The 14,173-nt window shown below is 40.4% G+C and overlaps 1 protein-coding gene across 3 annotated transcripts in view; it reads left to right on the top strand.

Moving 5' to 3' along the window:
- The window catches only part of RBKS (ribokinase), a gene marked incomplete at its 5' end in the record, with an annotated part of 74,027 nt that overhangs the window by 13,814 nt on the left and 46,040 nt on the right, over positions 1-14,173 (top strand). For all 3 annotated transcript variants that reach the window (XM_082851634.1, XM_082851636.1, XM_082851635.1), the window contains 4 exons: positions 2,888-3,020; positions 9,145-9,208; positions 10,358-10,420; positions 14,002-14,166. In XM_082851634.1, coding sequence (XP_082707760.1) covers positions 2,888-3,020; positions 9,145-9,208; positions 10,358-10,420; positions 14,002-14,166 — 425 coding nt within the window. The remainder of the gene's footprint in view (positions 1-2,887; positions 3,021-9,144; positions 9,209-10,357; positions 10,421-14,001; positions 14,167-14,173) is intronic.

Here is a 14,173-nt window from a genome sequence, read left to right as displayed (position 1 = left end):
ATACAGGGGAGACATGGAAAAGAGATGTAGGGGTAGAAACATAATCTTCCCTCTACCTTTCTAAGTTCTTGGCTGAGACCCCTGTAATGAAAAACAGATTAATAAGAGAAAAACAAACAAATTTATTAATGTATCCCTCAGGTATACACGGGAGATACCCAGGGAAAAAATGAATCCCCAAGGTGACTTAGAATTCGGGATTAAATAACATCTCAGTAGGGAAGGGGGAGGGGAGTGTAGGTCTCTTAGGGGAGAGTGAATGATTTTTAGGTCAGATGAATGGCCCCTTAGAAGAATAGATGGGAGTTGTGACAGTCTGTGACAGTGTCTGTCTAGGCGTGGTATTGACTTCTAGTCTCTCCTGCGACAAGAGTCCATCCTCTCTGGTTGATGAAACTCCCAGGAAGGGGATTTATGGCAGTTGAGTTCCTTTGGGAGGATCTGTCCGTAGGCAGATAAGGGGAGTTCAGAGAAAGCCTCTCCCTGCATTTGCTGTTTTTCACGTGCCTACAGTCAAGATAATCAATATACCAAAGCAGCATATTTTGCAGTAGCACGTCCTTCTCCAGTCATATTTTGGAGTAGCATATTCTGCTACCCTTCAGAGATAACAGGAGACTCTTACAAAGGTTCATTCAGTCAGCAAATGGGGATAAGACGGTGCAGACATTGGTCCCTATCCTCATGCAGGGCAAGGCGACAACTGAGGGAGGAAGGAAATAAGAATAGGACGAAGATGTAGAAGGAAAAGAAAATAGTAGTGTTCCAAAGGAGTGAGGAATTTCAGTGATGGCTAAATTAGTACAGTGCTTGTGTTAATATAAGTTGTTTAGAAATGAGTTTAAATCCCAGCCATCTGCTCCCACATCAAACACACACACGCAGTACCCCTGATTTCACTCCTCCCCCACATACACGTACATCCCAGTAATAATCTGGTGATATATTTTTCATGCCACAGTTGATAATAAAAAATACACTTAATTCAAACCAGTGAGTTATGACCCAGATCTAAGTATAAATATAGTAGAAGTCATAAGTTTCTTTAGTGACAGTCTTACTAATTATTTTGGCCTGTTTTTAGCCACATTGGATATTTTTTCTTTTTAAGGTTGCTATGAATGTTGTTTGCAGCAGCATCAATAAGCCAAGAATTCATATAGTTACTCAATCACACAGATTACTCATCATTGCCTGTTCATAACAGAATCCTAAAATGTTTAAGATTTCTGATGCAAATCAAAATCTCATCATCACTTGTCATTGCTAAATTAAATGACAGGATAATAACATTACATTAAAACCATTTTTCTCTTGATTGAGTACCTTTTTCAGAAGTGAACCTTGTAGATGTATATTTTTTTCATCAGTACTATAAATGCATTTAGAATCCAAGATAAAAATAGAATTGAAAAGGGGAGGAGTAGAGTGGGATGTTTTCAAATTATTGATGAGTCTCTTTTGAATCTCAAATAACCATATTTGACAGGGCACTGCTAGGGAATGGAGTAGTTTTGGCCCAATTTATTGAGACTTTTAGAAATACATAAAGGAGGTTCATAGGTCAAACTTCGTTTTTATTGACACAATCATGTGTTCTTGGCATCAGTCATATGTCATTCCATTGCAGACAGGCTGTTTTCAGTTAGATCACAGCCTAGGTGGGAAATGAATGTAAATTTCTAATCTGCTAAAACAGAGTAGGTTCTCAGTTGAGTTATTGTGAACTTCTCTCTTGGTCTTTCTTTCCTGTCTAAAGCTAATTAAACTTTGGGGCACACCTGCCATCTCTCCATTGGCTCCGTCTGGCCCTTGGCCACTTGAGCCGATCTTCTCCACTTGCCCCTATACCCAGAGCTCCTTTTCCATTTAAAGTCATCTGTTCTTCAAAGATTTTGTTTCCTCGCATCTTCCACCTTCAGTGTTATGAAAATCATATCCTGGAGCAAGTCTTTTACGCTTTTTGCCTCGTTTAATATTATCTTCATTAGACAGTAACGTCAGTAAAAGTCCTTAGCACTTGGAGAAGTCAGTGAAGGTATAGACTGAAACAGGATTGGCTATGAGTTGACAATAATTGAATCTGGGTGATGGGTACATGGGGATAGGGGAAGTCAATATAACATTTCCTCTAGTTTTATATATTTGGAATTTTCCATAGTAAAAATTTTAAACTAAACTTAGATCTTTAGAATGCTTTTATATATATATAAAATATATATATGTATGCTCTTTTTGAGTCAGTGCATGAAATGGGTGGTATACAGGATGGACTAGGACCAAAACCTAATCCCGCCATCTAAATACCCCACCCCCACCCCACCCCCAAGGAAACAAATAAGATTCTTTAGTGCCCGGCATTGCAACTTCCCTCTTCTCCTTAGGTCCTGAACAGGACTACCAGAATCCTGACACACTTCCTGCTTCTTGTAAATGACCAGATAAACCTGTACAGAAATGCACAATAACTTGGTCCCATTTATTAAGTCCCACCGTGAATAAAGTTCTGTGCTGGGCATTGGGAAGGGGGAATATGAAGTTACTTCCCTCCAAGAGTTCCCCAAGATGGAAAACAGAGGCACCTGTGAACAACCCTGATGCAGTACAGACTCTAAGAGCCGTCATGTGAAGTAGAGCTACAGCAGTATGACTGTGGGGCAGTGGGGGAGAGAAGAGTTTTGTCAAGCAGACGCGTTCTTGACAGTGATGCGAACTACTGAATGTTATCTTCAAGGAAAAGGTAATCTTTCCTGCTTCTGCTTGCAGTTCTGGCTGCTAAGACTAGAGCTCCATCAGTAAACTTCCCTCTGTCTTCTGAAGAGCTCAAACTGATTGCAATTTCCAATGTGCTTTTTTTTTTTCTCCTTCTCTTTTAAAATTATGATAGCCTTACTTCTCGTCTGCCAAAAACTGGTGAAACCATCCATGGTCATAAGTTTTTTATTGGCTTTGGAGGGAAAGGTGCCAACCAGTGTGTCCAAGCAGCTAGGCTTGGAGCAAAGACATCTATGGTGTGCAAGGTAAGTGTAAAGTATGGTGGAGAGGGTTCTAGAGGCGAGAACCCGGTTTAAAACATGAGCTCATTTTTTTTAACGATTTTAAAGTGAACAATTTAATGGCATTTAGTACATTCACAGTGTTGTACAACCACCATTTCTATCTAGTTCCAGAACATTTCCATCATTCCAAAGTAAAAACTCCTTGCCCATTAAGCAGTTTCTCCCCATTCCCCCCTCCCCTCAGCCCCTGGCAACCACCAATCTGCCTTCTGTCTCTACGGATTTATCTATTCTGGATATTTCCTATAAATGGAATTATATGATATGTGACATTTTGTGCCTGGCTTTTTTCACTTAGCATAATGTTTTCAAGGTTCATCTACCTTATAGCATGTATTAGTACTTTATTCCTTTTGTGGCTGAATAATATTCCATTGTATATACCACAATTTCTTTATCCATTTATGTGCTGATGGGCTGTTCCCACCTTTTGGCTGTTGTGAACAGTGCTGCTATAAACATGTACATGCATGTTTAAGTATCTGTATGAGTCTTTGAGAGGTTCGTGGTTTTTTTAATTTATTTATTTTTATTTATTTTTGGCTGTATTGGGTCTTCATCGCTGCACGCAGGCTTTCTCTAGTTGCAGCGAGCGGGGGCTACTCTTCATTGCGGTGCACAGGCTCTCATTGTGGTGGCTTCACTTGTTGCAGTGCACAGGCTCTAGGCACGCGGGCTTCAGTAGTTGTGGCTTGCGGGCTCTAGAGCACAGGCTCAGTAGTTGTGGTGCACGGGCTTAGTTGCTCCACGGCATGTGGGATATTCCCAGACTAGGGATCGAACCCGTGTCCCCTGCATTGGCAGGCAGATCCTTAACCACTGCACCACCAGGGAAGCCCAGGTTTGTTGTTTTTAAAGATTTAAATAGGAGAGAGTAATCTTCCTTGTCCTTCATATTAGTTTCTACCTCACTGAATCCTCTGGGAAGTAGCAGTCCTCAAATAACTTAATGCTGCATTCCCTGAATTTAATGAGTTTATAACTGGAGTGTAAGAAGTGAGGGGAATTAGCCTACTCCAGTGGTTTTCTGTGGTCCAGCTTCTAAACAACAGCATAAATCATCCTGTTTTTAGCAGGTTTCACTCCAGTAACACAGCTCTTGGAAACTTGGTCTAATAACTGATGATTTACTCATCTCTAAGCTATTTTCTTCTAATGCTGTATCTTGGATCAGAAAGGAATCTGGGGGACTTCCCTGGTGGTGCAGTGGTTAAGAATCCACCTGCCAATGCAGGAGACACAGGTTCCGTCCCTGGTCCGGGAAGATCCCACATGCCGTGGAGCAACAAAGCCCGTGCACCACAACTGCTGAGCCCACACACCATAGAGCCCGTGAGCCACAACTACTGAGCCCGCATGCCTTCTGTTCCTCTCACATCCACTCCCATGGTTTCATGATTCATTTCCCAAGTTCAGTTTCACAATTCAAATATTTCTATTTTGCATTTTGGGAAATGTTCGAGTAAGGAGGCTGGTTAAACAGAGGTGCTATTTGTTTTATTCTGGTCTGTGTATGATGGTTATGTGAGTACCTGTACAATTTTGAAAGTTCTTTATATCTACTATGACTGATTTAGTCGTCTGTTGTTTAGCCCCACAGTGGAATTTAGCCTGGGTGTCTGTACAGAAAGGACATGGAAACATGGCTTCAGCTAAAACCTATACAAGGTTACTTTGCTTAGATACCCTGGGACCTTTAGACATGGATTTATTTAAGCTTAAACAGATTGCATCGTATTCTTAGACTTCTTAAAAAGAAAAAATATCTTTTATAATAAGAGTTATTGTTATCCATTAATCATAATATTTCATTCAATTATGAAGTATATTTTTATTTCCAAATTAGCCAAACTGCCTTATAGCAGGTTTCTTAAAGATAACAAATTCCAAGTAGAAAACCAAAATCATGAAATTACTCAAGCTAAAAATGAACAGATGGAGCAAAAGAAAAACAGGTAGAAAATTTTCTTAGCAGCCTTAACTTACTACTGCCCTGCAACAAGCTCAGATTCAAGCTCTGATGGAGGAGCACTGGCACAGGCACAACATCTGATACTGAGCTAAGGGGAAATATTTGTCAGGACATTGTGATGAAGGCTATTAAGCAAGAATCCATCAAGATGCGTATAGTGACACGTGTAATGAAACACTTCCAAGTAGTTAAGAGTTGTGTAGTCAGTACTCAACTGAGTCACGGGCCAAGGCCACAGTCCGAGGATCATAGGGAGCCCCACCCTCCCTATCCCACCCCTCTAGGTGGTCACAAAGCACCGAGCTCATCTCCCTGTGCTATGCGGCTGCTTCCCACTAGCTATCTGTTTTACATTTGGTAGTGTATATGTGTCAATGCTACTCTCTCACTTCGTAAAGGACTTTTTAAATAGGACTCAGATCTCCATTGCTTTTTGTCCCCGTTTCAATACAATAAATATTGTAAGCCTGGGCATAGATATGCTCCCAGTTGGCTATATTGTTCTTATGAAAGGAATAAGATACATGGTTATATATATATGTACATATATATGTGTGTGTATGTGTGTGTATGCATATATATATATATATATATATACTTTTTTTTTTTTTTTTTTTTGGCCACACCAGGCAGCTTGTGGGATCTTAGTTCCCCAACCAGGGATCAAACCCACACCCTCGGCAGTGAAAGCGTGGAGTCCTAACCACTGTACCACCAGGGAATTCTCAAGATACGTGGTTATATTAAACAGCATTATTTACACCAAACCATTAATGGAGCTGTTATGTTTTTACTAAAATAATAATAGTAATACAGTCTCATTTTTAAAATAATGCACCCACCTGCTTGCTTCCATGATCAGTTGCTTTTCTGTTGAAGATAGGCAGCAACAGGAAGAATTAGAAGTGTCTGGGAGAACTAGATGGGCAGGAAAGTAGTTTATAAGATTGACTCCAAGCAGCAGTAGCCCTGCCCCTACCCCAAGAGAAGCAGCCATAGTAGCAGCAGTACAGCCATGATGATGATGATGATGATGATGATAACACCAAGTCATATTACTTAATCCTTTAAAGTTTTAAATGTCCTTTCATGCATATTATTTTATTTTACCCTCGCAGCAAACTGGCTGGGTCTTTCCAGATAAGGAAACTGAAGCCTGTAGACGGTTAAAGTGGCTTGCCCCAGATCACACAGCTAATGTGAAGGGACTTCTGACTTCCATGACACAAATGAAAATATTGTCTTCCTATTCTTAGGCTTTTTTCACTACTTTTACTTTGTAATGTATCACTACAACCTCCATGCGAAGTTAATGGAGCTAGAGTCAACTTCTTCTAATCCCCAACAGTGTTGCTATTTTTCCATTTATTTTTGACAAGAGAATACCAAAGAAGGCAAAAACAAAGGATTTTATTCCACTTCTCATGTAGAACTTAGAAGGCCAGCCAACAGATTTGCCAGGAAATCACTATTAGAATAAATCTGGAACCATAACAATCACTGAGGGATGTAGCCAATCAGGTAATTCTCTGGGCAGGAAGAAGACAGGCAGCTACTGCAGCCTCTAAAATACAGCTGCAGCAAGCCTGCAAAAGCTTCCACAGCCTGAGCATGAAATCCCTTCCTAATTAGGCCTCCGATGCACACGATATTCCACCCGGTGTTATAGCTGTGTCTCCATGTCTTATTTTCCCTCCAATATCATCAGTTTCTCGAGGGCAAAACTCCATGTTTTGGTTTCTTCCTCCCCTCCAATAATTCTTCCGAACCCTGGCACTTCCTAATATTTGTAATATCAGCACCATCTATCAAGCCTGCCCTTGGTATTCACCTTAAACAGATTTTGCCTGTATAAAACTGATACGGAAGGGTAGAGAAGTTCCTTTGCTCTAATTTGTATCAGGCTCCACATGCCTAGGGATGGCCTTTCTTAATTCCTACAGCATTCTTATAATGATACTTTCCCAACTATACGACACTTTTGATTACCCATGGGAGAGAGTTAAATAATGTAAATAAATTTTTTTTTTTAAAGATGAGATAACAAAGATTTTGTTTTCTGGTGTGAGTCTTTGACCTAAGAAACAGGATGCCTTGGCTCTTACCTGGTAGAAAATGGCCAGCCTTCCATAAAGGCAACCTTTAGTCGATGACCTCCTTCTACCAGGGGACTCTCCCCACAGCAACCCTCTGTACTTCACTGTAGAGACAGAAATTCTGCTAATAACAACTTATATATTATTTGAGATTATTGCCTAATCAGCATTTCCACCAGAAAAGGAGCACAGGGAAAAGTGTTCCTTGAGGAAGAAGGCGTCAGAGGTGGCATTTAAGTCAGAGGTCAGCAAACTGTGTCCCATGGGGCAAATCTTGGTCACCATGTACTTTTGCAAGTAAAGTTTTATTGGAACACAGCCATACCCATTTGTTTACAGATTGTCTTTGGCTGTTTTCACACTATAATAGCAGAGCTGAATAGGTGCAGGAGAGACCATCTGGCCTGCAATGTCTAAATCATTACTACCTATCTGGCCCTTGACAGAAAAAATTTTCTGACTCTTAACCTAGACAGTCTAAAAGCTTACCAGGAAATGTTATCATCACTCATTGAGGTTCTTGATCAAGTTAACCTCTAGGTTTCTTTCTGTTGATATGTCCAAAGAGGAGCAGAATATACCAGGAGTGCTGACACCTAGATAGAGACGTTATCCACTGACCAAGCGCTCATCTGCAGGACAGAAAAATAGAAGTATAGTTCAGGTGTGGCAAGCCTAAAAGCCTATGGGGCCAAACAGGTAACATACATTGCAGTAGGCCAGGTGGGGGCTATGGTGAACTAGAGAGCATGTGCTCACTAATGAGATAGGTTCAGCTCTGTTGTCTTGCAAGAATGTAGGCCTGGTGTTTACCAGGACCTCTAAATTTTCAGGACTTCCCAGAAACGTGTTTGTTTTTGTGGAGTCTCCTGATATTTAAATGGTGACAAGCTGGTTAAAAGTAAAAATAGGAGGAGATCCACACAAAAACCTGCACATGGATGTTTATAGCAGCTTAATTCACAATTGCCAAAACTTGGAAGCAACCAAGATGTCCTTCAGTGGGTGAATGGGGAAATAAATGGTATACCCATGCCATGGAATGTCATTCAGCACTAAAAAGAAATGAGTAATCAGGCCACAAAAAGACATGGAGGAACCTCAGATGCATATTACTAAGTGAAAGAAGCCATTCTGAAAAGGCTACATGGTGTATGATTCCAATTATATGGCATTCTGGAAAAGACAAAACTATGGAGACAGTGAAAAGATCAGAAGTTTCTAGGGGCTAAGAGGAGGGAGGGATGAATAGGCAGAGCACGGAGGATTTTTAGGGCAGTGAAGCTACTCTGTATGAGACTATAATGGTGGATACATGTCTATACGTTTGCCAAAACCCAAAGAATGTACAATCCCAGAATCGACCCAGATGTAAGTATGGAGTTTGTGTGATAATGATGTGTCAATATAGATTCATTGATTGTAAAAAAAATATGAAACCCTAATCATGTTGTCTGTGAATGGAAGAGTCCAAAGGAAAAATCGAAATATCATTACCAGAATGGATGCTAAGATGCAAAACAACAGAATTCCACTACACCAACTTACCCAAGTTAGCAAGGACTTTTTAAATTCCCTCCTCTTTGCCCCATGTCAGGGTCAGTGGAGAAGATAAGAAGATTCTAAAACACCAGGCAGGTCATTACAAAGATGCCTTCATTTATACTGAAGTATGAACAGCTGACATTCTTCATAAATATTGAGGATTGTTGATGGTGGACAGCTCTGTCTCAATGGCAATTTCCATATGAAAAGATCAAAATGAGAGTGAAGCTACAGAACTTGTGACAGTCATTAAATGTTTCACGTTTTAGGCAGGATACAAATGAAACATTAATATATAACAATTATTTGGGCTGAAATCAAGTATAGCATCTTACATTAAGAGGATTAATTAGTTAATGTTTACAAAGTACCATGCAGATATGCCCTTTTAAAATGCTAAGTATTCTAAAAACTACATTGTAGCATTTTACTAAATGTAAAAAATCTAATGTTCATCATTTCTTTGGTACAGGTTGGCAAAGATTCCTTTGGCAATGATTATATAGAAAACTTGAAACAGAATGATATTTCTACAGGTAAAATTTCATCTTTCTTAAAGTTAGTTTTTATAACTTTCTTCTGGAATCTGGTTACAAGTTGAAATTACAATAGAATTATTAGATCCTCCCCTGGTGGCCAGAGAATTTTTATGCACAGCTTTGTCTAGTCTTGCTTAAATATCCTTTGGTTAATTCTTTCATGTACGTTTCTCCAGACAGGAATAAAATGATAGGAGGTTACAAGCATTCATCTCATAGAAATGTTTCAAAAGTTGGGCTTCCCTGGTGGCGCAGTGGTTGACAGTCCGCCTGCAGATGCAGGGGACATGGGTTCGTGCCCCGGTCCGGGAAGATCCCACATGCCGCAGAGCGGCTAGGCCCGTGAGCCATGGCCGCTGAGCCTGCACGTCCGGAGCCTGTGCTCCACAACGGGAGAGGCCACAACAGTGAAAGGCCCGCGTACCGCAAAAAAAAAAAAAAAAGTAGGTGACAAGAGAAAACAGGTGCTGCATTCACAAAAGATATCTTAAGAAAAGTCATTGAATGTCATAGCTGGAAATGATCTTAGAAACCACTGATGCTGATACCATCATTTCACAAAAGAGAAAACTGAAAGCCAGATTGGTTCTGAATTTGTCCAAGAGCACACAGTTAGCTGGAGCCAGAGCCAGGACTGGAGTGCAGGTCTTTGGCTCCAGTTCAAGGCTCTTTGCTGCTGCCAAAGGCTGCCTGATCAACATTTCCATTTACACGCCAGACCATAGTTCTTGATGAGATGCGAAGCTTATGAAAATGAAGAAAATCAAACAATCTCATTTTATGAGTTTGACCTTTAGTCTTTCATCTCAAGTCTGTCATTTCTTTCACTGAAGAAAAGAAATATGGTGGTCTAGAAAAATGCATATGTGTACAACTGTGAATAATCTGAAGGCATTGGAAGCGGAGGTGGTTTGCTGGGTTGCCACTAATGTAGAAAAAAGGCGCAGCTAAGTGTGAAGACTTGTATTTTCCTCATTGTATAGGTGATGGGTATAAATTAGCACTAATTACTTATTTCTTTTTTATCATTCCAGATGGTTAAAGGTTAAAAAGTTTTTCCAAGGATTAGTGGTGCATTGAAATTGTTAAAATAGATTATCCTTGCCAGGCTGTACATACGTGACTGTGATTTCCTTTTTCTTTTAGAATTTACATATCAGACTAAAGATGCTGCGACAGGAACTGCTTCTATAATTGTCAGTAATGAAGGTATGTGTCTCACATATTGGAGTATCATTTCCAGAACTAGAGCAGAAGCATCAATTTTTACCCTATTCCTATGGCTCTCTTACCATAACCACCACTCCAAGTTTTAATGTATGGTCTTTCTAATCTAAATATATATGTTGCCCTTTACTTATACTTCCCTAGTTGATCATTCAAATACAGAATTGTCCACCCAATACATATGAAGTGGTATAGTTGCCTCAAAATTATACTTATACTCTGTAGCATCCCATTACCCTTCATGTGAACCCAGAATTGATATTTCTCTCTAAAGTAGTTAAGTATTCATCTGTCATTTCAGTTACACTAAGTAAATAAATGTAAATAGATAGGTGCAAAAGAATGTTGATGAATCATATTTATAGAATATTTACTGAGCAAATGGCAGCAACCAATTACTTCTAACTTATTGTTAGTGTTCAATTTTGTCTGCTCTTTAAACAGCAACCAAATCTCAAAAGTCTATATATACAGCTATGCCTGTCACGAGGCCTTGCAATAGGTGAAACACTTGTCTTTTAAAAACAGTAACTTCCAGGACTTCACTGGTGGCACAGTGGTTAAGAATCCACCTGCCAATGCAGGGGACACAGGTTCGTTCCCTGGTCCGGGAAGATCCCACATGCCGCTGAGCAACTAAGCCCGTGCGCCACAACTGCTGAGCCCGCATGCCACAACTACTGAATCCCACGCACCTAGAGCCCATGCTCTGCAACAAGAGAAGCCACCATGATGAGAAGCCCATGCACCACAACGAAGAGTAGCCCCCACTCACTGCAACTAGAGAAACCCCGTGCACAGCAACAAGAGCCAACACAGCCAAAAAAAAATAAATTTATGGGGGGAAAAAAACAGTAACTTCCCTTTACCCTCAAGTAAACTTTTCATAATTGCTGCCAACTATTTTAAGTATAAAAACACCTACATAAGATTTTTTTTCTTTTTCTTTTTCTTTTTTTGCGGTACGTGGGCCTCTCACTGCCGTGGCCTCTCCTGCCACGGAGCACAGGCTCCGGACGCACAGGCTCAGCGGCCATGACTCACGGGCCCAGCCGCTCCACGGCACGCGGGATCCTCCCGGACCGGGGCACGAACCCGTGTCCCCTGCATCGGCAGGCAGACTCCCAACCACTGCACCACCAGGGAAGCCCTACATAAGATTTTTTAAAATTAGAATTAACATTCAGAAGGACCAAGCATTTCATGGAGCACCTAGGACAGAAGAACCTACTGCATTGTGAGAAGTCACAAGTGCGTTGTTTTAAATTAGGATTTCTCACAATATGTCTTTTATTTATAATGCAGTTTCACAAAATCATTTATCATGAAGTTATGGTATTTTTAGTTCTACTTTAGTGATCTCAAAGTTGCAATAACAACCCCCCAAAAAATATATTCCACTTAAAGACAGCAGACAAAAGATTTCATTCTAACAACAAGTCTGTGTCCATTATTTTAAGCTACATTTAAGTAATTATTGCTGCTAACAGCAGCTCATTCCCTGTCTTAAACCTCTTTTTTGTGTTCTAGGGATATCGAGTTCTGTTTCTTTCTTATCTGTGTAACAAAATACTGCATTTTCCGTGCAAAGATATTTAATATTGTGTATGGGGTGCCTGTTATGGTAGACTCTGTCTGGTTTATAGTGTATGGTAATGCCCTCGAGAGTATAGGTTGTAGTAGAAGAGCTAACACAAATACCCAGAGAGGCAACAATCAGCATCTTTAAATGAAGGGATGAGTAGCAGTTTTGACAAGTTTAATTTGAGGCATGAACAAGCTCGCCATATGGCAGTGTCCACCAGACAGCTTTCGTCTTGGGCTTTGTCACTCATCAGCCAAGGCCAGGCCAGAAATGTCTATTCAGGAGTCAGCAACACAGAGCAGCAGTTGACTGTAGCAGAGAGAATGAGGCCACTGAAGGAGAAAGGCGAGGAGGTATGCTGTCTTTCAGTGTGCGGGTACTTTGAATTTTTCCAGTACTGAGATAGGGTTTATGCTGAACCATCCCCACTTTATTAAGTCCTCCTTGGCCAACAGACACATCTGTGGTAAGATGATAGGCCAGCATGTGTTCTGCGGTCAGAGGTAATTTTAGGTCACGTCTATACAAGATCAGCACAAGCAGCCTAGAGCACAGAAAAGACTGATGCAACTCATCCCCCTAGGTCAGGCTGTCCTATAGAATATAATGCAAGCCACGTCCATAATTTTACATTTTCCATTAGCCACATTTTAAAAAGTAAAAAGGAACTGGTAAAATTAATCTTAATATATTCACTTAACTCAATATATCCAAAATATTGTCCTTTCAACGTGTAATCAAAATGTTCTTTAAAATTAATGAGGGACTTCCCTGGTGGTGCAGTGCTTAAGAATCTGCCCACCAATGTAGGGGACACGGGTTCGAGCCCTGGTCCAGGAAGATCCCACATGCCACAGAGCAACTAAGCCTGTGCGCTACAACTACTGAGCCTGCGCTCTAGAGCCCGCGAGCCACAACTACTAAAGCCTGCGCGCCACAACTACTGAAGCCCACGTACCTAGAGCCCGTGCTCCACAGCAAGAGAAGCCACTGCAATGAGAAGCCCACACACCGCAACAAAGAGTAGCCCCCACTCGCCGCAACTAGAGAAAGCCCACGCGCAGCAACGAAGACCCAGTGCAACCAAAAATAACTTAATTAATAAATTTAAATAAATAAAATTAATGAGATAGTTTACCTTCTTTTCATACAACTTAGTCTTTGAAATCTGCCATGTATTGTACGATTGAAGTACACTGCAGTCTAGACAAGCCACATTTCAAGTGCTCGGTCACCACATGTGGCTTGTGCTCATGACTACCGTATTGGCCAGCACAGCTCCTGAGAGTTCACCTGACAGAGAAAATGCACCACCACGCCTCCCTCACTTGCGTGGGATTGTAGAGAGTGTCCAAGTGATAAGCATACAAGATTCCTTAGTCCTGCTTCTGTTTGATCTAGTACCGTATAGGCCAAATATCACTCTCTGCCTGCCTTAAGTTATCTCATATAGTTTTTCATGTTTGATATCATAAAATGTGTTTTGATTTACAAAATCACTTTTCTGAATACCCTGGGGTACACACATGAACTGACTGTGTGTTAAAGAGCATGAGTTTTTAGCATTAAGCAAGCTGATTCCTATTTATACTCATCATTATGACCTCTGTCATTTAGGATTCAGAATCTTTACCACATATATTGTACCAGCCATGTCCCATAAGAGAAAATTTTCAAGTATGTTATATATAATTCATCAGCTAATATTCTTTGTAAATATATAAGAATATTGATAAGGGAAATCTTTTGTTTTCGATTTTTTCTCAAGATGATCAGAATAATGTGATACCTACAGAGATGTAAAGGAAGATCCATTAGGAATACGAAATTTAACCTGAATGGCTTAGAAATGCTAGAATTAATACTTACAACACATTTTATATATATAATGACTTTCTAAGGGTGATTGTAACATTGCAGGATGTCGTTGCTTGGTTTTGCTTGATTTTTAATATAAACATGTAGAAATTCTTTATAGGCCAGAATATCATCGTTATAGTGGCTGGAGCAAATTTACTTTTGAATACTGAAGACCTGAGGGAAGCAGCCAGTGCCATTAGCAGAGCCAAAGTAATGATCTGCCAGCTAGAAGTAACTCCAGCAGCTTCTTTGGAAGCCCTGAGAATAGCCCACAGCAGTGGAGGTAATTC

This window comes from Leucopleurus acutus (assembly GCF_964270905.1).
Source record: "Leucopleurus acutus genome assembly, chromosome: 12".
Lineage (NCBI taxonomy): Eukaryota > Metazoa > Chordata > Mammalia > Artiodactyla > Delphinidae > Leucopleurus > Leucopleurus acutus.
The sequence above is the reverse complement of the archived record's forward strand: the minus strand, read 5'-3'. Positions and strand labels throughout refer to the sequence as shown.